The sequence below is a fragment of the Talpa europaea genome (genome assembly GCF_964194135.1).
Source record: "Talpa europaea genome assembly, chromosome: 7".
Taxonomy (NCBI): domain Eukaryota; kingdom Metazoa; phylum Chordata; class Mammalia; order Eulipotyphla; family Talpidae; genus Talpa; species Talpa europaea.
Window position 1 is genome coordinate 102,651,374 of NC_140074.1, and position 26,414 is coordinate 102,677,787.

The window sequence follows — 26,414 nt, forward strand, 5'->3', positions numbered from 1 at the left end:
CATGTTGGATTTGTTCCTAATCTCATTGCCTCATGATTGCATGAAGGCTCCTATAGCTCCAGGCATCACAGCAACATTTGAAGGTAGGAAGCAAGAGGGTGGTTAGGTGAGATGTCCATATTTTAATTCACAAAGGGAAATATTTACTGTAGGTCTCTCTGGTTAGAGTGGGATTGTGTGGTTTCCCTCAGCTGCAGCGGCCTCTGGGAAAAACTTGATGGCATAAATCTGATCTGTTTCCTGGGACTGGGCATTATGAGTTCTGTTGGTAGGGAGGAGTGGCAAGCCCTGAGTGGGGGGCACCTGCCTGTGTCTGTCCTGGTTGCGTCATCCTTTGTGGTTTTGTTGGTCCCTGTAAGATGTGTCTTCTGCCTGAGCCTGTTCCCAAATAGAACAGACCATTCCTGCTGCTTCTGGGAGCCTCAGGGGCGGCACTCCCCACTCTTACCCTGCCTCCTTCCACCTCTCACCAGGGAACCCTGGGCCTTAGCCTCTGCTGCTGTCACCCATCACTCTCCTCCTTTCCTCACTGGTGATTTTTCCTTTCTGCTAGCAATCCAGTTTCCCCCACAAACTTCATTTTGAAAAACTTAAACCAACTGGAAAGTTGGAAGTGCCAGTTGTTAATGTTCCACCACCTCTGCTTTTTATCTGCTTCTCTGTAAGTATTTTATTCTGGTACATTTATACTTCACCCTGATTCCTTCTGCATGTGTCCAATAGGAACCGGAATGTTTTTCCACAAAACCAAACCCAGTGTCCCTCAAATTCATCCTGGATCCCATCAGTCACATACCTAACTGTGTTTGTCATGGTTCCCCTTTGTAGCAGGATCCAGTCAGGGGTTGAACATTGCGTCTAGTTTCATGTCAGTTTTAATTATTAATGATCCCTCTGTCTTTCAAATCATAGCGTCACTGCCTCTGTGAGATGCCACTGGACTCTCTGGGTCCTCGTGCGACCACATTTCTGGTGGGATCCTGTGACTGGTGTTAATCAGACCATGACTAGGTCAGCCTGTCCTCTGGCACATGGACTGGAGTCTCTGAGCTGGGTTAGGTTTACTGTCAGGTGATGGAGGGTCTCTGTGAGGTTTCATACGTCTGATCTGTGGCCTTAGGGTCCTGGGGTGATCCTGCTGGAATCATTGGACTTTTTGGAAAGACACCCTGGTCAAGTTGGTTCTCTGCTTATACCTCCCAGGGACCAGTCAGCAGTGGAGCCAGGATCCAAATCAGTCTACCTGGGAACACTGCCAGGAGGCTGGGCTACAGGTGCAGGTTGTCCAGGCTCAGGGGTGCAACCTTTCTCCTTCTTGAACCAGCACCTGAGCAAGACTGCTCTGCCTAACAAACCTTACTGCTGAGCTCCTTCAGGGCCCCTGGCCTACAGAAGGGGACCTGTGGGAGTACCCTGACCTCCTGAACCCCCATGGACCTCAGGCCCTGATGCCCATCTGGGACTTATATCTATTCCACCCTCATGTTCACTCCAGGGTGGGGATGGGGAGGCCATTTTTGGGCCCCTTCACTAAGCCAGGATGGTTCTGGCCCCTTCACTAAGCCCCTTCACTAAGCCACAGCTGGTGCTGTGAGGGCGGAGCTAGGTGGGGATGATGGGAGGTCACTCGGGGTGCATATCTCTAGCAACCTAAGATGCAAGGAAGGTGTGGACGTGATGGAGCTGAAGCCCAAACAAGAGCAAACTGCCCCAAATCTCCTTCTGACAGCTGTTTCCACTCTTGTGTGTGCCCTTGGCTTCTTTTTGTGCTCTTGGGTATTTTTGCAAAGTCATAGTCAAAGCTTCTGCACTAACGTGTGCGGTGACAGTGAATCACCCCACAGCCTGCGGCCCCCACTGCCCCAGCTTTCACACCAGTCTTCTTGGGAGTCAGTGGCCAGGGCAGCTCCCTGCATCCCCCGGGGGTGGTCTGGGGTACGCCCAGCCTCAGCCCTACCACGTAACTGGATGCAGGCTCCCTCATGTCCCCGTCACCTCAGGCCTGGGACCTGACATGTTGGGGCACCAGCCCCGGGCTCTGTGAGGTGTGGTTCTCAGCCTGGCTGCTGCTGCTGGCCCCTCAGAAGGTGGCCTGTGCCCTCCTGTCCTGTATCTTCAAGCCAGGAAGCATCTTGCTATGTAGGCCAGCAGCCATCTGCTGACATCTGCCCGGACAGGTTCCGAGGAATTCTTTTCTTTAATTAAGAGATTTGAGCAGGAGAGTAAATTTGGTCTTTTGGAGAGGGCGGAGAAGAGCGCGGACAGGAGCAGGGCAGGCTTGTGGTCACGGCACCTCCCTGGGTGTGGTGGGGTCAGTGTGGAAGACGGTCATCCTGGAGTCTTTGAATAAGTGCAGTGACTAACTTGAGACCCTAGGGTCCTGCCACAGCTGAAAGACACCCATGTCACTGTGCTGATGTCGTTTTTGGAGTTGTTGGGGATGGGGTCCTTGGGAAATATTTCACCAGAGCTCCCCTTTCGGCGGCGCGCAGCAAAGTTTCCCAGGTGAGTTTCTCCACGACAGAGATGTTAGTTATATCCAAAAGGGCAGGTTTATTAGGGAAAGGGACAAAAGAATAAAAGACACTTGCATAGACACTAGTGGGCAGGAAGAGCTGCCTCAAAAGGGACAGGTTTGCTAAGAGAGGCCTGCATGGTTGCAGGTGGGCGGCCTTGAGGAGAGCTGCCTCTGCCTCTGCTGAGGCAGGCAGGAGGCTGCTGCCCTATGGAGGGAGAGAGTTGGCGAAAAGCAGCACCTGCATAGGCACAGACGGGCAGATTGCATGATACAGTCTTCTCTTTGGGTGGGGTCACGCCTCCTTGGAGTGGTTTGTTTGCTCTTGATTTTGGAAAACTAAGTAGAATTTGAAAGGGACCAGAGATTCTACAGTGGCCCTCAATCTCCATATCTTTACCTCTGGTCTGTACCCTGTGACCCTCACAGCAGTCTGATACTTTGCTTGGGTCTGTGCCTTGGCGCCAAAGGATTTTCAGTTCCTCTAGTGGGTTTAATGACTACATTAATCACATCTACTCCCACCTCCAGCTCTTGGCACTGTAGAGCCAGGTTTCTGTGGTGCTTCCTTTCCAGTTTTTCTACCCTTATCCTCCATCAGTGCCACTCCTTTTGTGTTCCTGAAGGTCTGTGAGGATGACTACAGCCACAGGCAGGGAGGTCCTAAGTACCGCCATGGGATGGTTTAGATAACTGCACATTCTCAGGCCTAGTACTCAGATGGCATTGTACCTCCTGACTGTGCACTGGGCCCATGCCATGCGTATAAGCTCCCCTACTTTTGCTTTGGGATGATTGCCCCTTCTGACAATGACTTAGGAGTGGGCTTGGTCAACTAGACCATGGGGATACAAGGGGACAAAAGCCACTTTCTGTGGTCACCATCTGACTGCTAGCAGACTTTGGCACATTTCCTAGGTTTATCTGGGGTGGATCTTCCTTGATGGTGCCACTGAGTTGGCTTTGAGGGTTCCAGGCAAGGATTCTAAGAGAGGGTGTAGGTACCACATGTGGTCCTTGTGAGTATACACAGCAGACTTGAACCTGGAGCCGCCACTAGGGGAGAGGACTGTAGTATAGTGAGAGGGCTGCGCCTGATGTCTTGGGTGGGCCAGGCTGGCCACTAAGGGTTCTGGGGGTGATTGAGAGTACCTTGGCATCTCTCTTGGCACAAGGGTAATGCCCTGAGTGATTTGGAGTGACATGGAGGAGGACATAGCACCTTTGGAGGAGGTGGGGCCTGAAAATGGCAGAGGGAATGAGAGAGATATGCTGGGGCCCTGTTCTCCCACTCTGACCTCATGGTGGGTGGGGCTTTAGCCTTTAGAATCAGGTCATCTGGGGCTTGGGGCCCAGCTTCAAGGGGCTCTCCTGCAGCCTCCCATCTTGTTTAGTTGCCTTGGCAAGTTTGAGGTTAATGTCCTGCATCCCTGGAGTGCTTGAGGGTGGTCTGGCAGCCCAGCTCTGCCCGAGGGGAGAGAGGCCCAGACTGCTGAATTTGCAACTGTATAAAGAAGCTTAAAAAGAAGGTCAGAAAGTGAATAAATCTAGCTAGGAGTACTTCAGAGAAAGATAGGATGGGGCAGGTTGAGGGAAATTGGCAAAGCACATTAAAAGTGAACAGCAGGAAATAAAATAAAGGGAAAGCAGATAAAAGTAAATACAGTGAAAGTTTCTAAAAATGAAAAAGATAGGTGGGATTTTTCTGGAAATGTAGAAGAAAATGCAGCAAAAAATGACAGAAAAGACAAAGTGATTTACTTTTCTGGAGATGTAACTGGCACCCATGGGCAGGTTCACCCCCCATGGAGCTAGGGAGCACCCCCATCTGGGGCAGCCACATGGCCTGTCCTTTTATGCTAGGGTTTCCTGCCCATGGGTCACCTGCATCTGGCTGTCCAAGCCCATGTAGAGCCCATGTACTGCACCGCTTTGCTGTCTGTCCTTTCCCGTGGGTGAATGTCTCAGTCTGTCTGTCCATCCATCCACTGCCAGACATTTGGACAGCTGTGGTTGGACAAGGAGGTGGAAGTTGAGGAGTGGGCATTGTCTGTGTGGGTGAGCCTATTCTCTCTCTGTTCCTCTGTAGCACAAGGCGTCGTTCCCTGCCCAGGCTGGATGCACTCTTGTCCTGTTCCTGGCTTCCTGGGAGATGAGAGTGTGGAGAGGCCTTCGTCCAGTCCTGCATCCTTCCTGCAGCCTGCCCTGGACTATGTCCAGACCCAGACCCCAGTGGGTGTGCTCTGGGCAAAGTGGCCACCCTGCAGGAGGCCTGGCTCTTCTTGGCCCCACCTGCTCACCTGCTCGCCACATACCCTGGGAAGAGTGAGTTTGGCTCAGGTCTGGCCTGCTGAAATGGTTCATCAGCCTCTGTAAATATTTGATGACAGTGATGATAAAAAACAAAGGCCTGCTGTGTTCCCGGAGGGAGCGAGACCATGACGTTGGACGTTCCGGCCCTGCTGGCTGCTTCCTTGAACAGTTTATGGATGTGTTTCTGAGGCAGGTCCTTTGTGTCCTGTTCTTGCAGCGCAGGTAGAGCAGAGGCCCTTCATGGCCTGGCAAGGTGGAGCTGGCGGCAGCCCCGCCAACTTTCCACCTGAATCTGCCTATGCCTCTGGGAGGGCTGCTGGGCCCGCCAGAGGTCACTGTGAGGGGTTGTCCTTCAGATATCACCAAAGGCCCTGGAGAAAGGCTCAGAGAAGCCAGGGTAGCTTGGGTGTTTGACAGTATAAGGGTCAGTGTCAGATCATGGCTCTTTCCCTCCCTGCCCTGTGCTATTGCTTCCCTGTGGCCCTGCCCTGTATTCCTGCCCTATGGTCCTACCCCCTGGGCCTGACCTGTGGTCCTGAGTGTGCTGCCCAGCCCACTGGCTGCTGCATGTGCAGTGATACCTCATCAGGGCTTTGCTGGCTCTTTGAGCACTTGTGCCTGCTTGCCAGAGAAGAGCCCTGTGGCACTTCCGTGGGAATGACTAGCCCTTTGAGGCACCCTGGCCAGGGAAGCAAATGCCCGGGGTTCTGGCTGTGGGACCTGGCCCTCATCCACAGTGAAGATTTCTCCTTGGTTGGGGCTGAAACCACTGGACCCCTGTACTCCTAGGGGGTGGGGCAGGTGTTCCAGGCTGATGGCCTTTAAACAAAAGCTATTTGCTGTGTTTTCTTGGGGGAAGGAGATACGGGCAGGGCTAGAGCTGGAGTAGTTTGGTAGTGGTTTGGTCATGAGGTTTGGAAAGACCTTCCTCTCTGGGTGTAATGGTGGTAACAGCCAGGCCATTTCCTGAGTGCTCACTGAGTTCTATGCTAATGCTGCTCACCTCTTCTGATTCAATCCTGCCTGCAACCCAGGAGGTGGCTTACCCTAGGGGTTCTGGGGATCCTGAGACCCACCAAAGCAGTGCTCTGTGGAGACTGGGTGGCCCCGCTGCCCTGGGTTGCCTTTGTCTGGCATGCCCCTGCTGCAGGGGCTGACCTGGAGCCCCCACTGCCCAGGGCTGTGAAGGCCCTTCCTGGGGACTGCAGATAGGTGGTGGTGGCAGGTTGGCCTGTCTGATGGGGTGGAAGATGCTCTTGGGAGCTGTGAGGGTGCTTTGGGGAACTTGGACCTCAAATTGGGGCAAGGATTCTGCTTCCCTGGTGAGGTGTGGCCCAGGAGAAGACGTGGTGGCCAGGAGGTGATGTTGGAGGAACCCCAGGCACAGCAGCACACATATGGGGATATGTGGGGTGCACATAAAGGTGGGGCTTCCTTTTATTTTTAGAGTAGGAAAAAGCAAATTGATAGAGATGGCTGTATGTCTTTGACATAAGATGTGAAGCTAGGTGATAGCTGGAGCCTTTGGAGCCCTTGTCCAGGCCCAGGGGCAGGTGAAGGGGTTGGCAGAAGTGGGGGGGAATATGGGAAGCTGGGTGGTGGTCTCCATGGGCTTGTGACCCCTTACGTGGCTCTAGGGACATTGCAGATGCCAGTGACTTGAGGACCCTGACGTGGGTGATGATCCTGGACTATCTGAGCCCAGTGTCATCACCAGGATCCTTATGAGAGGGATAGGAGGGCCCCAGGGTAACAGGACAATGAAAGAGGGAGGAGGGCCACGAGCCAAGGGACGTGCTGTCCTGTGTCCCATCCTTAGTGTGCGGGCTGCCTCTGATTCTGCCTGGGGCTCGTGGAGGGGTGGCTCTCTCCGTTGTCTCATCCCACAGCTGACTGTGTCCTGGGTGCCAGAGGGCTGAGTTGACCTCATCAGCCAGGTGGGATCCTCCAGGGTGGCGTTCTGTACTGCAGGGAGGGAGGAACCTGTCCCCTCCTGGTGGCCAGGGAGGGTGGCAGGGCTGGGGGGCGTCCTGCTACAGCCGTAGACCCTGGGGCTGACAGCTTTGGGTGGGGGACTGTTGAGTATAGGAGAGTGTGTTGGACCTGTTGTGCTCAAGTCAGAAATGATCACATTTTGGGGAGATCTTGTTTGCTGCTCCCATTCTGCCGCAAATGTTACTGTTAGTGTGCCCTCCCCAAAGTCTGTATCTGCAGGTCACCTTTACGAGTGAGGGGGTCTGGGCAGCACACTGGCTGTTTGGCTTCCCGCTGGTCAGCACGTTCTCTTCCTCCCAAGCTGGTCTTCTCTGTGCTGCCCTATCTCTGCTCTCATCTCTGTTGTCCCCTACCTCGGTCCCCCTGCCCCATCGCTGCCCCCTTGCCTATTTCTGTCCCCTTTCCCATTCTCTGTCATTCCCCCATTTCTATCCCCTCCCCCATCTGTCCCTCCTCCCCATCTCTGTCCCCCATTTCTGTCCCCTTCCCCCTCCTCTGTCCCCTCCCCCCAGCTGGCTGGAGCCTGGTATCCATAGCAACAGTTGCTGCTGTGGAAGCTGGCGCCTGCTCCCTCATCCCGTGGGGAGGTATTTTTGGCACTGCAGAGGGATTTCATTTTATTTTATCTTTGGTGTTGACTTTTACTCTTTGAGTGAGTGCTACACAGAACTGGGGGCAGGGTGCTAGGAGACCAGGGGTGGGGGTGGGGGCACCTTGTGGGGCCCTGTGGATGTGCGTCCTGTTTATTCTGGCAGAGATGCTGGCCCTTTGAGCAGCTCTGGGGCATCAGCGCTTAGGTGTAGACATTGTGCCGGGTACTGTGAACGGTGACTCTGACAATGGAAGAAATCCAGGATTGCTTTACTTCATTGCCTTGGAGCCCAGCTTTGGCCCAGACCCTGACCAGCCTCACGCTGGGAATCTCATGGTCCTGCCCAGAGGCCATCTATGTATGAGGAAGCTGATGCCACCAGGGTGTCTATGGAACATCTGCTTGCTTCCCACAAGGCCCCCCACGTGGATGGTATAATGTCTAGGATCAGCTTCCCCTGCTGTGTGAGACCCCCATCCTTGTTTCTTTGGGCTTCGAAGTTACTTTCCTCCCCGACCTGGTCCTGTCAGCATCTGGAGACCCAAACTTACCCTTGCTAGGGGTACCACCAGGATGCTCGGGAGACCCTGGGCAGGGAAGCCTGGCTTGTCTTGCTCTTCCACATACCTGTGAGTGCTGGGGCCCTTGCATATCCACCCTTGCCCTTAGGAGGACACCCTGAGATCCCCTTTATTGGGTTTCCTGGGGATACACTGTGCTGGTGGCAGGTGTGGAATGCAGTGTGGTTTCCCAAGCTTCTCTTTAGTCTGCCTGGGGAGTATACCCTCCCCAAAGTCTGTATCTGCAGATCATCTTTATGTGAGGGGGTCTGGGCAGCAGACTGGGTGTTTGGCTTCCCATTGGACTCTTTTCGTCTGTGAGTGGAGTGGCGGTGATGGCAGCTTGCAGGGTGCTAGATGCATGCTTAACCAGGTCCTGTGGGCAAAGAGTTTGCCCCACACGGGGCATCCAAATCAGAGGCAAGGCCTACTGTGACAGAAGCTGGCTGAGGACATGACTATTCCACGAGGTGAATTCTGCCTTGTTACTGTGGAAATTCCAAACACCAGGAAATACAGAGAATGACCACTAAGTATTATCAGGGGTCTCCTAATTTCTTCCTCTAAAAACCCTCAGACATGGGTAAAACCCCAAGCACATAGCTGTGGGGTTTGGTCTGCCCAGATCTTGGGGCTCTCAGCCACTTGCTCCCACAAGCAGAACCTCAGCTCCCCCACTCCTCGGGAGAGTCATGTCTCCTGCTAGTCTGCACACAGTAGGCTCTCAGTGCTTGCCCAGGTCTCTGGTCCCCTCCTCTGCCCCCTGGAGGGGCAGGAGCCTGGTAGGTGGGCAGGGGGCATGGAGATTTGTGAGTTTGCATTTGGAATCCTGGTCCAGTGAATGTATCTGGTACAAGCCCCAGAGCTGTTTATAGAAGAGATGCCAGAGGGGCACTGAGGAAGCCAACACTATGGTAACCGCCCAGGGAAGGAAAATAGCCTCCTGTAAACACCGCAGTGCCCAGAACTCCTGAGGCCGAGGTGGCCCTGCAGACACTTTCTGTGTTTAGTTTCATGAAGTTCAGCTGATGGCAGAGAATTGGGGACTGGAGGAAAAGAAGAAAAAAGCCCCCATGCCTTCCTCCCTGAGTGTACCGCCAGTTGGCTCATTTGTTTTATTAAATTCCCAGCATGGTGCCTGTCACCATGGGGCCCCGTCCGACTCATGCATCCTTGCCCCTGGGTTTCTACCTGCTCTGTGACAGCATGGCCTTCCTCTCCACCACCAGGCCCTGCTTGGGATGTCCGGTTCTTTCTTGAGATTATAAATAACCACCAGTGATGAAGTCCAGACGCACACACGCAGGTCGCTTAGCTTTAGACCATCTCCCCGTGGGGAGCTGAGGGCAAGTCCTGGGAAATCTTGGTCACCTGCCTGCGCATGCATGTTGCAGTGCCGACAGGGATGGCTTTGTGTTTGCTGTGCTTGCCATCCCTTTACTTTGTGTTCAGGTGAAACATGTTTTAAAAATAGTTGAGGAAATAGTGTTTTCTAGAGGAGAATCCCCCTGCTCTGTCAGCTAGGCTGAGAGTGAGTATGCCTGTGTACATATGCTGTGTGTGCATCCTTCTGCAGGCATGTCCATGGGTGCCACTGGGCAAGCCCAGCGCTTCCCCACAACTGCTCAGAGGTGTGGGGGTCTGTTGGGTTTAGGGCGATTGGTCCCTGAACTCAGGCCAATGCCAGGAGGCAGAGGAACTGGGCATCAGAGCTAGGCCCACTTGGGTGCCCTCCAGCTATGTGAACTGGGAGGGCAGTCAGGTGTGTGTAGTTGAGTGCTGGGAGTTACCACTGCCTGGTGAAAGTTCAGGGTGCCCTCCTGATGCCCCTTCCTGCGAGGGATGGGGTTGGGGACTGACCAGTCTCTAGGATGACAGTAATTGGTTGCGACTGTGTCCTGTAGTTTATGTTGACTTAGTGACCCTGTCTCAGACCTTTCCAGTGTGCACAGGGCCTGCCAGGCATAGAAGGAGAACCCCTGTGTGAAAAGCAGGGATGCCCAGGGGCTGGTTTGTGTGGGTTACATAGCGCCTGAACCCTAGCCCTGACCTGGGAACCGTGGGTGCCTGTGGCATGATGAGGGAAACCTCTGATCAGCACTGACATTTTCTCAACCCTCTGCCCTCTGCTGGGGAGGGGTAGCCTCTGCCTGACTGCTATGAGGATGGAGGAGTCAGGCTTGTGGTGCTGGGCCCTGATCCATGCTCTTGGGGGCAGGCAGGTCCCTGGTGGCTGGTGGCCAACCTGCTGACCACTCTGTGCATGGTCCTTCATGGGAAGTGGTGTCCTGCCTCACCCTGCTGAGTACCGTCCTCCTCCCCTTTTCCTCTTCCTCTCCTCTCTCCCTTCCCCCTCCTTCTCCCTCTCCTATCTTAGGATCCATCTGAATAGCTTCACCTGTGCCAACCATCTTCCCACTTTCAGGCCCACATCCCCGACCAGCCTAGTGGGGGATGAGGGGGTTGGCCCTTTAGCTGGGGAAAGGCCTCCTGTCTCGGGGATGCTAAATAGTGGGGAAAGGGAAGTTGGGCAGGCAGACCTTATCTCAGAGCCCAGGACCTTATCATGGTCCCTTCTCGGTCTAGGCTATATGAGGATAAGGTGAACATGGGCCTGCCCTCCTGTAGGTGATGGCCTCAGGGACATGAGTGATATGTTGAGGGCTTGATGGGGCTCCTGGGACCAAGAAAGCCCTCCAAGGGAGGGTATGAGTGATAAGGAGGGAGATTCCGACTCTCACCCTCGTTATCCTATATCCACAGGATGTCAGACCTCAGGGTTTGCTCTCAGGCTTGGGGTCATTCCCACCTGTTGGAAATGATACATCATTGGTGGAGGTGGAGAAGGCTTGCAGGGGGCCAAACGCTGTTTTCTGGGACTCTGTCATGAGGTGGGGAATAGGCTTTACCATAATCTGGGGAGTAATTCCCCTAGCAAGAAGGGGCCTGCCAAGCACTGGCTATCTCTTAGATTTGGGATTCCATTCTGATCTTGGGAAAGACACAAGGCATCATTCCTGGTGATCTGGCAGCAGTGCTCTGCAGGGGACATGCCTAGGCTGCATACTGAAGAGGGCAGGTGGAGATTGGCAGAGAGCAGGATGTGGGGCGGCATGCCTGTAACTCTCATTTCATTTAATGCTTCATTTCACTGTGCGTTATTGTATGCTTCTTCGTCATTATTTCATCAGTACTTGCATATCCAGTGCATAGAGTGGTAATTTTGACAGCTGTGGTCTCAGATGTGTTTGCCTTATAATTGGATAAACCATGCTTTGGGTTTTAGACAGTTTAGAGTTTGCACTTGGGAAGTTTGTTTTGCATCTTTTGTAAGTTAGTGGTCCCACTAGAGAGGACATGAATATGTGATTATTTAAGTCCTATGTACCTAGCACTTTACCACTTCCTTGGTCATCCATGAGTCTTGGAATATTGAACTTGGCTTACCCACCCCTGCCTTTTGTGATGTCATGTAACCCAGCCCTCTACCTAGAAAATCCCATGTGACATTCCCACCATTGTTTTGTGTTGTCAGTATTAATTGAGAGTGGCTAGTGCTTTCACCCTTTCCTTTGCTTTCTGCTCCTGCCTGCATTTCCCTTTGCCTGGAGAATTCCCTGTTGTGTTTCATTTAGTAGTTGTTTGCTGGTGATAAAGTCTTAAAAGATCTTTGTTCTTATTTGAAAAATATATTCGTGGGATATAGAATTCCACATTACTAGTGTAGGGTAAGGAAAAATGTCAGGCTTTTCTGCCCTCCCATCATTAGGATAGATGATAGATCCTCGCGGTCCTGAATGCATGCCTGATGATGGGCACCTGGAATAGGGTGTGGGCATAGGTAGATGGGATTCACCAGGGCTGAGACTGGGCTTTTGAGGGCGGTGTCACGGGGACGCCAGCAGAAGCCGAAGCAGAAGCTGAGAGAGAAGCAAGAGAAGCAGAAGCCGGGAGAAGGCCAGAGAGCCCAGAGTGAAGACCTGCTGGGGGCTGGGAGGCCTGCCAGCCTCCCGGCCCCCCAGCACCCCTGCCTGCCGTATGCCTGGTGAACCCCAACAAAAAACCTGCAAAAACCACTGAGGACACTGACTCCTCCTTTACCCAGTCTGCATGGGATCCTAGAAAACCTGCACCGTGTCCATTCCTGCCCCTACAACTAGTATCTCCAGTACTTTAAAAATGTTATTCTTACTCAATTGTTAGTGTTGACATCAGCACCAGTCTACTTTGGGCTCCCTGGGTGGTAGCAGCAAATCTGTGTTTTTTCCCCCTTTTACTGCATCAAAGATTTTCTGTGTTGGACTTTCAGCAACTTTTTTTTGCTGTAATGTGCAGGTGTGTTTTTCTTTGTATTTGACCTTCGTGGGTTTACAGCCCTACTTGAATCTATGTCTGCATGCCTTGCTTCAGTTTGGAAAACTTTGGGGCATTAGTTTATACATACTGTTTTTACTCCATTCTTCATGCCCTCCCCTTCTGGAATCCCATTTATACAAAAGTTGGACCTTTTTACTGTGTTCTATAAGTTTTATTATTCTCTTTCCTGTAGTTTCCATCCATTTATCTCTCCATGATTTTAGCCTCCATATGTTCTGTTGACCTGGCTTCCAGTTTGCTAATCCCGTCTTTAGCTATGTTTAGCTAATTTGCTGTTTAACCAGCTGTTGATTTCCTAATTCCCTTTCTTAGTTCTTGATTCCATTTGCTGGATTTTAGTTCTGGTGAATTTCTCCGTCTTATTATCTATTTTCTTGACTGTACTAATCACAGTAATTGTAACGTCCTCATCTGATAACTGCACTATATGGATGCTTTGGTCATTTGCTGACATTGTCTATTTTCCCCTTGCTTTTCTATCATTTTTATCATTTTCCATCATTCTTGTCTCTTGGTCCATTGGTCGTTTTTTATTGTAGTGTTTACAACTTACAGATATATCTGAAGTTGGGAGTGATTTTGTCTTTCTCTAGAGAAGAATTACTCTTGCTCCTCGCAGTTTGTTAAAATAGGAGCAGATCACATTAATACCATCGGGAATTGACCTTATTCAAACCTAAGCCTCAACCTTTGTAAGGGCTGCTCTGTGTGGTTCTAGCGATTCTTCTACATTTCAGCTTTCTTCAGGGATGAAACTGAATGGAAGTCTGCATGTTCACAAGGCCTCTCTTCCTTGCAGGTCTCATCATGCTGCTGATCTTCTACCCAGTGTCTCAACTTCTAGCCTGCTGCTTAGTGTGATGCCCTAAGGCAGCACTGTCCTTTGGAAATGTAATGTGAGCTACATGTGTAATAGGCCACTTAATAGCTGCACTCAAAGTATGAAAGGAACAGGTGGAATTAATTTTGACTATATATATTTTATTTTATTCTATCCAAAAGTCTTTTAAAGCTTTATTTTGTCTATTCATGCATATTAGAGCTGGTGTGTAGGCCAGAAGTGTAAGGAATGAGAGGAATCACCAGAAACAGAGTGGGGAGCAAAACAGATGTATCTACTGAAATACACTGCTGAGGGGAGCAATGGGCGAGACAGGAGAGGTCTGCTGCACCAGGTGTGTTATCTCTCCGACTGGGGATTGAACTCATGCTGCAGTAGCTGGCAATAGCTTGATAGCACTGAGACTTTGACCCTGAGTCACTAGGAAGCCCCCCAAAAGTCTTTTTAACATGTATTAATGTGATTATTAGAGATTAAAAAATCATTTTTTAAAATACCACATCTTAGAGATCAAATGTTTGTCTTACACTTAGATTCCATCTCAGTTTGGACTAGCTGTGTGTCAAGTGCTCCCAGCTTGGGCCACACAGCTTTGAGCGAGATGGGGGCTCCCTTCTCCTGGCATCAAACCTGTGCTGGTAACGCATTTCATGTACATGTGCATTGAGCTCTGTCTGGTCCTGGTTGTGGCCATAAGGCTCTGACTACTATGTTGGGCAGGACCTGAGATTTCCTGGACTAGGGTCAGATATGAACCTTGGGGCCTTCCCACACTCCAGGCTGTCCCAGCCTCTGTGCTCTGTGGCCCTGATCTTGTGTGCTGGCTCTGTCCATTGATGCCCCTTAAACTGCCCTGCACCCTAGTGCAGTCTGACCCAGCCAGTCACTGTGGATGTTCAGGCTAGGGGCTGTTTACTCAGCAGTCCTGACCTGAGGTCATTGGGGGCCAGAGCCCCTGGGTCTGGCCTGTGAGGTTACCCCAGGTCTGTAGGTTGCTTGGGCCACTCAGGGTTTGAACAAAAGGAGTAAGATCCAGGCGCTCCATTCCAGGGTGGAACTTGGAGAGCTGGCGAGAGAGACCTTCTGTGTCATGTTCCCTATCCTGTGTAGTATCTCCCCATCCTAGGTGGTGTTTTTCCTCCCATCCTGTGTGGTGTCCCCGCACCCTGTGTAGTATCTCTCCATCCTGTTTGGACCCTGATCTCTTGGGTTCTATCCTTCCCCTTTCACCCCCTGCCTGCTGTGCACCAGCTGCTTGCTTCTAGGAGTCTTGGGGCACATGTGACTCTGGGTAGGACTAGGTCACCTGCCGCCCTGGTCTGGCCTGGAGAAGGGACTCTTGGGTGACCCTAAGAGCCAGGACAACTATGCAGCTTTGGTCCTCGCCACCTTGGTCCTCACACAGGTTGCTGTGGTGGATGCCTGCCTCCTTGGGCGGTAGGGGGAGGGGTGGGCTGAGCACTGGGTGGGCCTTTCCTGAGGTGAGACTCTGTGATGGAGTTCTGTAGGAGGCAGGTGTCTGTCCCTTAGTTGTTTCCCCCAAAGTGAGTGGTCCTCTCCACTGACATCACTTTCCTGTTGGTCAGCACACCTTGGGTGGGCTGGCCATCATCCTGAGGACCTGAGGGGACCCAGGGTGTGTGGGGGCTCCTGTCCAGAGCCCCTATTCAGGAAGTGCATATGAACATGGTGTTGGTCAGCTGTCCTGCTGAGAGGAAAGGCCTGACAGGATGTAGGGCACAGAGGACTCTAGGTCCCCTCCTTTTATTTCTGGAGAACTAGGTCAACTTGCAATACTGCAAAGCTTTTTACTTGAAGTGAGACGCTCGTGTATCCTTCGCCCAGTACACCTTGGCATCAAGCTCCCTCTCATGTGTCCACTTGAACCCTGAGGCCCCAGGAGCCCTTGGCACCATTCTGTGCTTAAGTCCTGCTGTGGGGACACACACACCTGTTCTGTCCTTTTTGTGTTGGGCCCGTTCTGCATAGCACCCAAACACATGCAGCTCCCTCAAGCGCCTCACCTGATATCCCTCTGCCCGGCCCCCAGCACCCCCAACCACCCCTTGCCAGCACTGCGTTATATGGAGGGACGTGGCCTGCTGGGTGTCAGGAACAGGAAAATGGGGCTTCTCACTCAAGGACCCTCTGTGCAGAGCTATGTTTGGTTGCAACAGCTCTGGGTGCTGTTGATGAGGGTGGTGACGAGGGTGGTGGTCCTGATCCTGCTCACAACCTGGTGCCTAGGGTCCTGCCAGGGGTGGGGGCTCCTTAATAGGTGGGTAGGGGCAGCTCTACCTACACCAGACTGCTCATTGTAAAAACACATAGTTGGACTCCAGTGAGGGTCTGGGGCTGGGCCCATCATAGACAGGGTTACAGACCCCACTGTGTCCACAGACCTGGAGGAGGCCCAGCTGGTCTCATGAAGGGTCGCTTGGGGTGAGGACATGCTGAGAAGGTGTCTGAAGGGTTCCGTGACATGGCTGTAACTGGCCTACTCCATCTCCCATTTGATGTGAGTCAGAGGTAGACAGAGCATGCTGGGTGGCATCAGTTCAGGGGTGATTAAGTTTCCTATGAAGGGTGATGAAAGTGTAGAGGAGAAGGCTCCATGGATGGTGAGGGCCACCTTGTTTACTGTTTGCTTTGCTATCCCCATGCACTGTTAATTTGTAATGGTAACTCGAGCCACAAGAGAAGTGTCTGGAGCTCTGAGCCAGGTGACCCTAGGAAATAAAAGAACCTAAATTCTAATACGTGTTGTTTTATGGTAGAGAAGTGCGGTCAGTGATCAATAAAAGTCTTTAAGGAAAGGCAATTGCATTAGGTCTGTGGGAGTGGAAATATGAACCTGAGCTGGAGTTAGATACTCTGTTATTCATGTTATTTATAAAACAGCCGGGAAGACCAGCAGGTTCCACAGGAACTTTTCAAAGAGCATTAAAAAATGTCAATATTTACAAAATGCTGGAGCTGACATCCTTTACAACTATTTAGGTCCCAGCTCGCACGTGGGTAGGGCACCTAGCTGACAGTCTTCCTGTAGGTGGCAGACTTAGTGGGATTGGCAGGACTGGTCGCTTTGCCTTTTGCAGGAAGTTTAGGGACTTGGGGTGACCTTTTAAATAGTAAAGTCCCCTTAAAGATACTGGTTTCTTCTGCCTGCTCTGCTCCCCGCTCTGGCTCTGGTGAATTCTCTCACCCTCCCGTGCTTCTGACTGTACCCAGTGCATGTATAAAACAAACAAAAACAAACAAATAAATAAATAATACATGACTCTTTAAAAAAAAAAAAAAAGATACTGGTTTTAAGTTGTCTGTGTGCCTTCACCTCCCCCAGCCCCCCACATATACTTTAAAGGAAATAGTATTTACAAAAGCAGTGAGGAGCCATTTCCTCCTCAGGGAATTTGTTGGTGCTCTTGACAAAGATGACATGAATCTTGGAAGTGCCTGACCCTTGTTCACCCTCCCCACTGAGGCTCATTCTTTGTGCTGAGCAGGATCTGGCCTGCAACCCCGTCATCTCTTTGCAATGCCCCTGACTCCAGGGGCAGGATTTCCCATTTTAATAATGATGCCTTCTTTTAAATGTGAATCAGAGAAAGCTGCGCTAACTCACCTGTGATTTCATAAACTATTGTGTAAGATGAGTGAGGTTAAGGAGGGCCCTTCATTGAAAAGAGGTGAGTTTATTTTTAAAACTGCAGTAAATTGTAGAGGGAGCAGGTCACAGCAGAAAGGGTGAGAATAGAGCCTCTGTCCAGGTCTCTTCTTCATTGTCCATGGTGAGATCTCAGCTTCAGAGAAGGGTCTGGACAGCCCCACTGAGCTGCCTGCCTCCAGGCAGCCCCCATCTGTCCCAGCGCCATCATAAACCCACAGTCTGCTGTCTCCAGGACCTCATACCCAAATCAGACATTCTGGGACCTAAGTACCCTGGGTGGGTGGAGGCTGTTCTGTGCCCCAGGCTGTGGGGTCCTGGAATTGGCTGCCTGCTGTAGGGGGTTTTCCTTGGGCCTGGGGTATCCATAGCTGGTGCCTCCCACCTGTCCCTTTGTCCTATTCTTCGACACATGTAACTGCATGTTTAGGTTTTCTCTATAGTTTCCTACTCCTCTTGTCCCCCTGCTGCATGCCCCTCCCCTTCCACAGCCCTTCCTGCATCCTTGATCCCTGGTGGCCATCTGGTGCCTGAGTGAGGTGTATGGATGCTCGCCATGAGTAATGTTGAGACAGAGCAGCACCAGATACCTCTACCCTTGTACGCTTATCATGCAGAGATATACTGGACTCAGCCCATGGACCCCACTTTAGGGTGCAATAGTAGGCTAGGAATGTGCCACCCCCAGAGCTGGGGTTGAGCTTGGGTTCAATCTTCCATATCTGGGAACAGCTAGGGGGCTTTTCCCATCAGAGGGTCAGTGGGCTGTTGCTCCCATCTGGGACCACTTGTTCCTGAAGCCCCTGTCCTGGATTGGTTCCCTTGCTTGGAACAATTCTTAACAAAGATTCTTAAAGAGGTTTTGGTTTAATTATTGACCAAATGGGGCTGGAGAAAGCCCCTGTCAGGTTGAACCCCAGGACTGGTAACACTGATTCTGGGCACATTTTCTAGTTGTTCAGACTCTGCCCCCTGACTGGACTCAGGGTAGCCAGGCAGACTGCTCTTGGGGGTTGGTGTGCTCTTACCTACCTGGCTGAAGGGAGCCAGCTACAGCATCCCCAGAGGGCAGTGAGGGTGGCCCCTGGGTCTGAGGATTGAAGCCCTTGCTGTGTGTCTCCTTGGGCAGAGCTGGCAAATAGGAGAGGCCTCCTGGGAGAGGGCTGGCCTTGGGCCCACTTCCCTGATCTCTTGGTCAACACCAAAAGAAACTGCATGTTTCCCTGCAACCCTGGAGAGGCCATTGAATCAGGGCTGTCCTCTGACCTGCTTGGACTAGCTGCCACAATGGCAGACTGGGCGTTTTTCCTGTAAGAAGAAGAGCTGTGTTATCCCAGAGTGCTTTAACTTTTACAGTCTGATTGATTCATACTCTCTTTTGGGGAACAGGATTCTCTAATTTATGCAGCACAGGGACTGGTGGGAGGAAAGCCCGTGTATGTGTAGGGGGGCGGGGATACAAGCCCATGTCTGGGTGGTGTGTCTGGGCTGGGTGAGCCTGTGTGTGGGTAGGTGCACTGTTTGCATTGCCACGTGTGTGAGCAGTCAGCGCAGCCCGAGCAACCCACCCTCTCAACACTGAACTTCAAGAGCACTTGACCAGCAAGTCTGGGAGTCTTTAGAGAGCAGATGCTTCCTTCCCTGTGGCTCATGACTTTGAGTCGTCTTAGCACATTAATGAATTCACCCCCCAGTCCCAGACAGTGGGATGTGCCAGTCACTGGGCTGGTTCTGCCCCCAGGAGTCACTGATCTGATGGTCCCACCAGCCGTCAACCAGCAGGGACCGGGGCCTGGCCAGCCCTGGGAGAGGACGCCAGGCAGCATGCCTGCAGGTGGCCCTGGGCAGTGCTCTGAGGACATGCTACTGACCTTTCAAGTGATCAAGCAGCGAGTCACCTGGTTAAAAATAGCCAGGCCGCTTAGACTCTAAAATCAGGTCTCGTCCCACCTCCACCCCTAGCCCAGTTCCAGAGGCACTGTAGCTAGATTCTGGCTCCATCTTCTTTCTGTGTCTTTGGTTGGTCACCTTTAGCTTGTGTCTGTCATGGAAAATGGAGACTGAAGCATAGCAGGGTGCATTACTCTCTTGATTTTTGTCGTGTTATTTATAACATGAGCCATTTGCTCTGACGTTACGATGAAACCTTTTACTCGTTGGTTTGATGCAAAAATATGGGCAGAAACCAATTTATACTATAAACAGTTTAGTGAGTTTCCTCTCGAATCAGGGACCAGGCTTCAGGGACAGGAATTGTAACTGAAACTGTCCCATGCTGGCCGCCCGCTGGGCAACCCCCTTCTCTCTAGTTTCCCTCATTGACCACTGGCCCAGCCTTTTCCCTTCCTTCCTGTGTGTGGTGTTGAGGAGAGTGACCTCAGAGTTCTGCGTGTCTGAGAACATGTCTGGAGCTGTGTGGTCTATGGACTGTCAGCTGGTGTGGTGCTCAGCATCGGAAGGGCCCTGTGTTGCCGGTGAGCCTCGGGTCTCTGGGTGCTCCTGGGCAGACAGGACTTGCTCACTGTTCTCAGAATCACTGGGATGCTGGGGGAGGGTCATTTTCATTTTTCTGAGCTGCTGTGGCCAGTCTTATTCTACATAGTTCTTCATCTCAAAAATGCTGATCCATTACCCCCTTCTCCTTCAACATATGTCTTTTCTCCTCTTAGAATTGCTGCTACCTGCTCTTTGAGCTTTCTGCTTGTTCTTCCATGTCTCCTGTTTCTTTTGTAGTTTCTGTCTTTCTTCAACTTCTCTCATTTGGTCTTTGGATATTTCTACCTTAGCATTTGGAAGATGGTGCTCCAGACACTCAGATCTTTAGTGTGTGGACAGATAAGCTCTGACTGCTCGTGTGGGGTGTGGGACATTGTAGACCTTGGGTGCTTGGCTCACTCCTCATGTGGGGTGCTTTGGGGACTTGACCTCGTGAGTCCTAAGAGGGAGCTTGTTCCTTTTTTTCAGCATCCTGTTCTGGTTTGGGCACACTGTGGTGTGTCTCCACTCATCTGGTGAGAGCTATTTCTTCTGTTCCCTTTAAACAGTTGTGGGTGGGGCTGCAGGAACACCAGGGCTGTGTGTGTTCCTGTGTCTCAGGTGGGTGCTGGGAGAAGCAGGCCAGAGCAGGTGTGGTCTGCTGCAGGCCCCTCCAGCAGCCTTGTGCTGGGGCTAAGAGGCATCCTCCCACCAAGCACGTACTGTGGTCCATCCTCTTACTCCAGATGCCTGGTGGGGTGGGGTGGGTCTCTGTGGGGCTGCATCTGGTAATCATTATTCCAGGCACCTTTCCATGTGCTTAATTGCCTTTTCTGGGTCTGCTTTTGTGACATACCTGTTCATATCTTTTTTATGATCGAGTTCTCTGTGTGTCCTGGGTCTGAGATGCTGGTGAAATATATTGAGAATAGCTGCTCCAGTTGGCAGCTTTTATTGTCTTCAATAAATTATTTTTGATGAGCAGAGCATGTTTTTCATGTTACTATCTAGATTAAACACTGACTTTATTTGTACTTAATGTTTCATTGGATTATAGAATCTCTCTTTTTAAAAAAAAAAACTGAGCTTCAATTTGCAAGATCTCTTTCTTGATTTTCCTTTTTAAGTAGAAGCTGCTCTGAATTATGTGTGTCAACATTTTGGATCCTTATGAGGACATGAGTTGGAATCTTTTGAAGTTGACCTTGGTCCCTGAATTATTTGTTTTTCTGAGATTAGCCATGCTGAAGTTTCTTCCTGTAATTTCTTTGCTCTCTGGCCATCATGCCCTCAGTGCCACTTGAAGAGGCTAATGTGGTAGTGTTGGGTGGGGCTGGGAGGGGAGGGGTGGAGAATGATGACGCAGCTGCTTAGGCTCTCACTTCTCACACGGATGAAGGTGGACAGGAGCCATGGCCCACCTCTTCTCCATGGGTGGTCTGGGATTTGGCTGGGTGTTCTGTGGGTCTTCCAGAAGGACCCCAGGAGTTTGGCCTTTGTGTTCCTTCGTTCTGAAGTTTCTGTCCACCTGAATCCTCTATTGCTCTCTCCCTTCCCTTTGCTCTTCGGTTACATTGTGGCTTCCTCCTGGGATTTGTATGCTCTGTTCTGATATCCAAGGCTTCTGGTGGGGGAGGGCGTCAGCATGGGCTCTGTGGCCTGTGACACTGGGGACATGTGTTCAGATGAAGGAGATAAGGCCTGATTGGGGCCTTCAAGGGCAGATTCTCCCATGAGATGAAGTGGAAGCATAGAGCTCTCTGGTTTAGCTCAGCACTCACTTTGTGTGGGTTTCAGGAAGGAAAAGGCCAGGATCATGTTGCAGGGCTGTGCAAAGGGTCTGGGGTGGTGAGAGATGGGGGCTTAGTTGGGCAAATGGGGGATCCTGGAGTGTGTCGGCCACTTCTGGCACCACCGTGGGCTCAGCAGGATCCTTGTGCTCCTCCACTTCTCCTGGTTTTCTGGTTCTAATCTGCTGTAGATGTGTCCTCAAAGTCGTGTGGAAATTACAAGTGTCTGATGTGTCTTTTACAATCCTCAGTAAGTGATGTTGGGGAACAGACCTTAGTTGTTTCCATGGAAATAGCACAGGAGTATTGCATGGTGGGTTTTGAGTGTCTTTTCCTTGAGTTCATTGTGCTGGAGCTCACTGGGGTCGATGAGGCCTCAGGGATCTCTGAGGGGAGTATCTTGGCCTGTACCCAGAAGGCTTCTGGGCTCCTTTGGGTCATGTTGTTACCTGTGCCATTCTCTGGATGGCAGGTCCCCACTGGGATGGTTGACCCACCCGGGGCAGGCATGGCAGCAAGGTTGTGCAGGCGTCCCTAACGTGTGTCTCTCTCTAGGACCGGAAGCTCACCAAACTAGAGCGGCAGCGCTTTAAGGAGGAGGCTGAGATGCTCAAGGGCCTGCAGCACCCCAACATTGTGCGCTTCTATGACTTCTGGGAGTCCAGTGCTAAGGGCAAGCGCTGCATCGTGCTGGTGACTGAGCTGATGACTTCAGGGACGCTGAAGACGTGAGCTCGCTGTCCAGCCAGGCTTCGGGTGGGGCTTGTCCCGGGCACGGGGGCCACCATAGCTGGGCGCCCGCATATCCTATCTGCCCGGGGCAACACACATGAGGCATGTGGCCCTCCAAAAGGTGCACGGCCCCCTCTCCACAAACCACATGGCTCCCACAGGTACTTAGCCCCCTCCTCATATTAGTTCCCCTCCGACCCCCCACCAAGGTACTGGACCCTCCCTGCTTGAGCCCCATTCCTGCAGGTACACAGCCCCTCCCCACACAAGCCACATGACCCCCCTCTGCAGGTACCTGAAGCGTTTCAAGGTGATGAAACCCAAGGTGCTGCGCAGCTGGTGCCGGCAGATCCTGAAGGGCCTGCTGTTCCTGCACACCCGGACGCCCCCCATCATCCACCGAGACCTCAAATGTGACAACATCTTCATCACGGGGCCCACAGGGTCTGTGAAGATTGGAGACTTGGGCCTGGCCACCCTCAAGAGAGCATCTTTTGCCAAGAGTGTTATAGGTGAGCCCTCCTTCCCACACGCTCAGCACACTCCCAGCCACACTCTGACCCTGGGTGATCTGCATAAGCCCCTGGGTGTGTTTGTGTGAATCTCTGCGTCGTCTGCACATGAGTCCCTGAGTTGTCAGTCCCTGGACTCTTTGGGGGCCACAACTCACCCCAGATTTGGCTTAATCAAAGCCCAAAAGGCTCTACACTCATGGAGAATGAGGACTGATTAGTGAGTCTCCCTAAGTAGGCAGCCCTGTCTTGAGCAAGGGGCCAACAACTGAAAAGAGAGAGGGGTTCGTGATTATATGGGGGGGGGAGGTTCAACCCAGATATGTTAATGGGGATCACTAGGCCTGTGAACTAGAGCTCCTAGCCTGTGTAAGGAGGCACATTAATGGGGCCTGCTCTGTAATATATCCAGGGCACCCACAGAGGCTGGTCCTGGACCACCTCCTGGGTGCAGCTATCAGACGGGACTTTGTAGGTATTTTGGTAGAACTTTAGAGGTGGCACATTCAGGACACCCATGGGCAGTGGGCCTCCCAGGTGTTTTTCACATGGTGGTGAGGAAGGACAAATGAACGATTGGGTACGTTCCCATTGTTTGTTTCCATTTCTATGAATCTGGTACCCTTGGGGGCCAAGAAGGTACCTGCTGTCTAGAGGGCATGGATTCACATGTGTGCTTGTGGGTGTGTAGCACACTTTTCTGTTCAACATGAGATTTTTTTTTTAAAGATTTATTTATTTATTTGTTTATACAAGCACTGGGTACAGTCAGAAGCGTGGGAGGGTGAGAGAATTCACCAGAGCCAGAGCGGGGAGCAGAGCAGGCAGAAGGACCGAAGTACACTGCTGAGGGGAGCAGCAGGTGGCAGGAGAGGTCTGCGCGCCATGCGGGACCCTCCTCCAGTGGCGGGGAGCCTCCGGGGATGGAACCTGCGCTGCAGAGGCTGCGGGCAGCTTCACAACCCAGCGCTGAACCGCTGTGCCACCGGGGAGGCCCTGTTCAACATGAGATTTAAATGACTACATGAAGACAGAGAAATGGTTTGAGTATGTCGAGCACGTATACAGATGTGGGCATCCATTGTCTCATCTTGAAGCTGAGCAGCGGCCCCACACATGCACTGCCTACCACCAGCCCCAGGCTGTCAAGAATGCCTTGGGATGCTTCTTGCCTAACAGTTTCCAGTGGTCTCAGAAGAACCCGAACAGGGGGAGGGAGCCCTGCCAGAGAAGTAGGGGTCCCTGCTGGAAAAGCAGGGTCCTCACTGGGTCTCGACATGGCAGGTCTCTACAAAGTGAGTAGGGGTCTTTGCTGGGCTGCTCAGTCCCAGGCTTTCCTGCTAGCAGACCTGGAGTTCCTTCAGTAGAATCATATGACCCCTAAACCCAAAAGGATAAACTAACCAGAGAAGGTCCCTTGGACTCTTGTTCTTTCTCTATTCACTTCCCCTTATTTCTGATGGAATCTTCCAGAATTCTTTATGCATGTCTGTAAATCTAAACATAGATTTTTGTTTTACCAAAAATGTTAGCTTTTTTTTTTTTTTTTGGTTAAACATATACTATATATTATACTGAAATTATGGGTAAATGAACAGAAATTAAGATCACCTATAACCGACCTGCATCCCAGAGAGTGTCTCTGTGGCCGTTTTGATGGCCCCCATATGCTTTAAACATAATAGTTTGTTTTGTATCTGCTGCTTTGCATCTGCTTTTTATAAAAACTGTAGAATTTTTAAAATCTTCAAAGACCAACAAAATAAAGCCATAATAGCTCCTTTTTTCTGCATTCAGCTTCACAGACACTCAGTTGGACCTGTTTATAAAAGGATTTGTGATTTTTAAAGCACAAGTTTGTCATAGAAAACTTAAAAAATCTCAGACCACCACAACCCCACCTCCCAGATGTGCTCTGTGGCCTGTGTGTGGCACTTTATCTGGCGTTAGCACATGTATTGTTTTAATGAACTGGGGCTTAGCGTCCCATTTCCCCAAACATTCTAAGTGTGAACATTAGACATTTTAAAACTGGTGGCTAGAATACATGAGCAGTTTCCCACATGGCACCCACCTGGCGCCTTCCCGCTGGTCCTGCCACCCACTGCCTGATGCTCTGTGTGTGGTGTGCCCATCTGCGGACATTCCAGCCTATCCATGGGGTTTTGCAATTTAAGGAGTTATGTGGTAACCAACTTGTTTCACCTGGTCCATCCCATGACTTATGCACTGGGGGTGCTGCCTCCCTCCCAGGAGGCCTCTTGGTGCTCTGTGCTTAGCCCCATGCCCAGGTATGTAATGGTCTCTGGGTGCTGTGGCACCAGGGCACTGTGAGCCATTTCTGACCCTGAAACAAGAAATCCAGGGGAATTTTTGGAACTTGTGTCTGCAGGACACTCTAGTTTGAACCAGGATTCCAGGAGAATGGTGGCAGGTGGAAGAGGAGGGCCGCAGCAGGCAAGGGGCTCTGGGGCTGGGGCTGCTGACCCTGTGTCTGTTGCCCTGCCATAGGCACCCCTGAGTTCATGGCGCCAGAGATGTATGAAGAGCACTACGACGAGTCCGTGGATGTCTATGCCTTTGGGATGTGCATGCTGGAGATGGCCACCTCCGAGTACCCCTACTCAGAGTGCCAGAACGCTGCCCAGATCTATCGGAAGGTCACCTGTGTGAGTGCATGGTCCCCAAGGTGGCCTGCAGCCTGGCTGGGCACTGTGTGCTTCATAAATCCTTTCCATATCCATGCAAGGATGGGAATAATGCCTTTTTACACAAAGGGAAACTGAGACCTAGGGGGCATGCTCGGGTCTTTGCGACTGCATTAGGAAGCACAAAGCCACCCTAAGGGCTCAGCACAGTGCCTGGAGATGTCAAGGACTTCACAGAAGGCACACACACCTGTCCTAAGTCCCCCAGTTTGGGCCACCCTGTGCTGTAGACTTTCCAGTACTCTCCTGTCACCAAGCCCTTGGCCTCAGCTCTCCTCTGATGGCTTCAGCTGTGCAGGCATATCTTCCCATCCTCCTGCAGAATCCTCTGGGTAGGGAGCAGAGTGGGCATCAGGATAGCTGGGACCAGGATTTTCTGGGTCCTGGTCCTTCACCTTTTGACTGCCTCCTTTCTTATTTAGTCCTAGATCCTCCCCTGTACTCATCCAGCCCTCAGAACAGCCCTTTTCCCTCATCTAGCCGCCAGACCTTACTCCTTCCTCATTCAGTGCCAAGATCTTTCCCATTTCCTCATCCAGCCCCTCATCTTCCCCCTTCCTCATCTAACCATCAGACCCTCCCTTTTCTTCATTCAGCCTCCTAGATTCTCCTTTTTCTTTAACCCCCAGACTCTCCTCTAGTTGTCATTAGACCCCAAGACCCCCCTCCCTTTCTCATCTACCCCATTCCTCATCTAGCTCACCGATCATCCCCCTTCCTCATCAACCCAAGACACACTGGCCACTGGCTGGTGTGTGACATGGTGGTCCTTCCTTGGGCATTGGGTATATTTCCTGGCCTCTCTGAGATCCCACCTTTCTGACTCTCCCTGGCTGGGGGCTTAGAGTGAACTGAGCCCCAAACGAGCCTTCTACCCAGCAGCCCATTTGGTATGAAGTGACTCTGCTCTAATGTCATTTCAGGGCATCAAGCCGGCCAGCTTTGAGAAAGTGCATGATCCTGAAATCAAGGAAATTATTGGGGAGTGTATCTGCAAAAACAAGGAAGAAAGGTGAGTCCCAGGTGGAAAGGGGGGAAATAAATAGCATTTAGGTGTGCAGATTTGGGCACAGTGTGGTTACCATAGCAATGCTCAGTAGCCCTATCATCCCACATCTTGCTTCTGGAGGTCAGTATCCCCTCAGGTAAGGAGTGGTGGGGGTGGTGGGATGGTATCTGCTTCCTCAAGATCCAGGTCCCTCTCACATGCAGCCACATCTCTTGTGCTAACTAAATGCTTACTGTGCCACAGCTGGCTGTATCACATGGTGGGAAGCCTGACTTAACTTCTTTTCTGAATTCCATGGGTATCCCTGTCTATGATGAGAGAGAAGTAG

General features: G+C 51.6%; 1 protein-coding gene across 1 annotated transcript in view; it reads left to right on the plus strand.

Moving 5' to 3' along the window:
• WNK2 (WNK lysine deficient protein kinase 2) overlaps positions 1-26,414 on the plus strand; it is a gene marked incomplete at its 5' end in the record, with an annotated part of 89,640 nt that overhangs the window by 9,866 nt on the left and 53,360 nt on the right. Inside the window, 4 exons of the mRNA XM_084237042.1 lie at positions 21,681-21,853; positions 22,149-22,369; positions 24,881-25,038; positions 26,001-26,089. Of these exons, the coding sequence (XP_084093168.1) occupies positions 21,681-21,853; positions 22,149-22,369; positions 24,881-25,038; positions 26,001-26,089 (641 nt within the window). The remainder of the gene's footprint in view (positions 1-21,680; positions 21,854-22,148; positions 22,370-24,880; positions 25,039-26,000; positions 26,090-26,414) is intronic.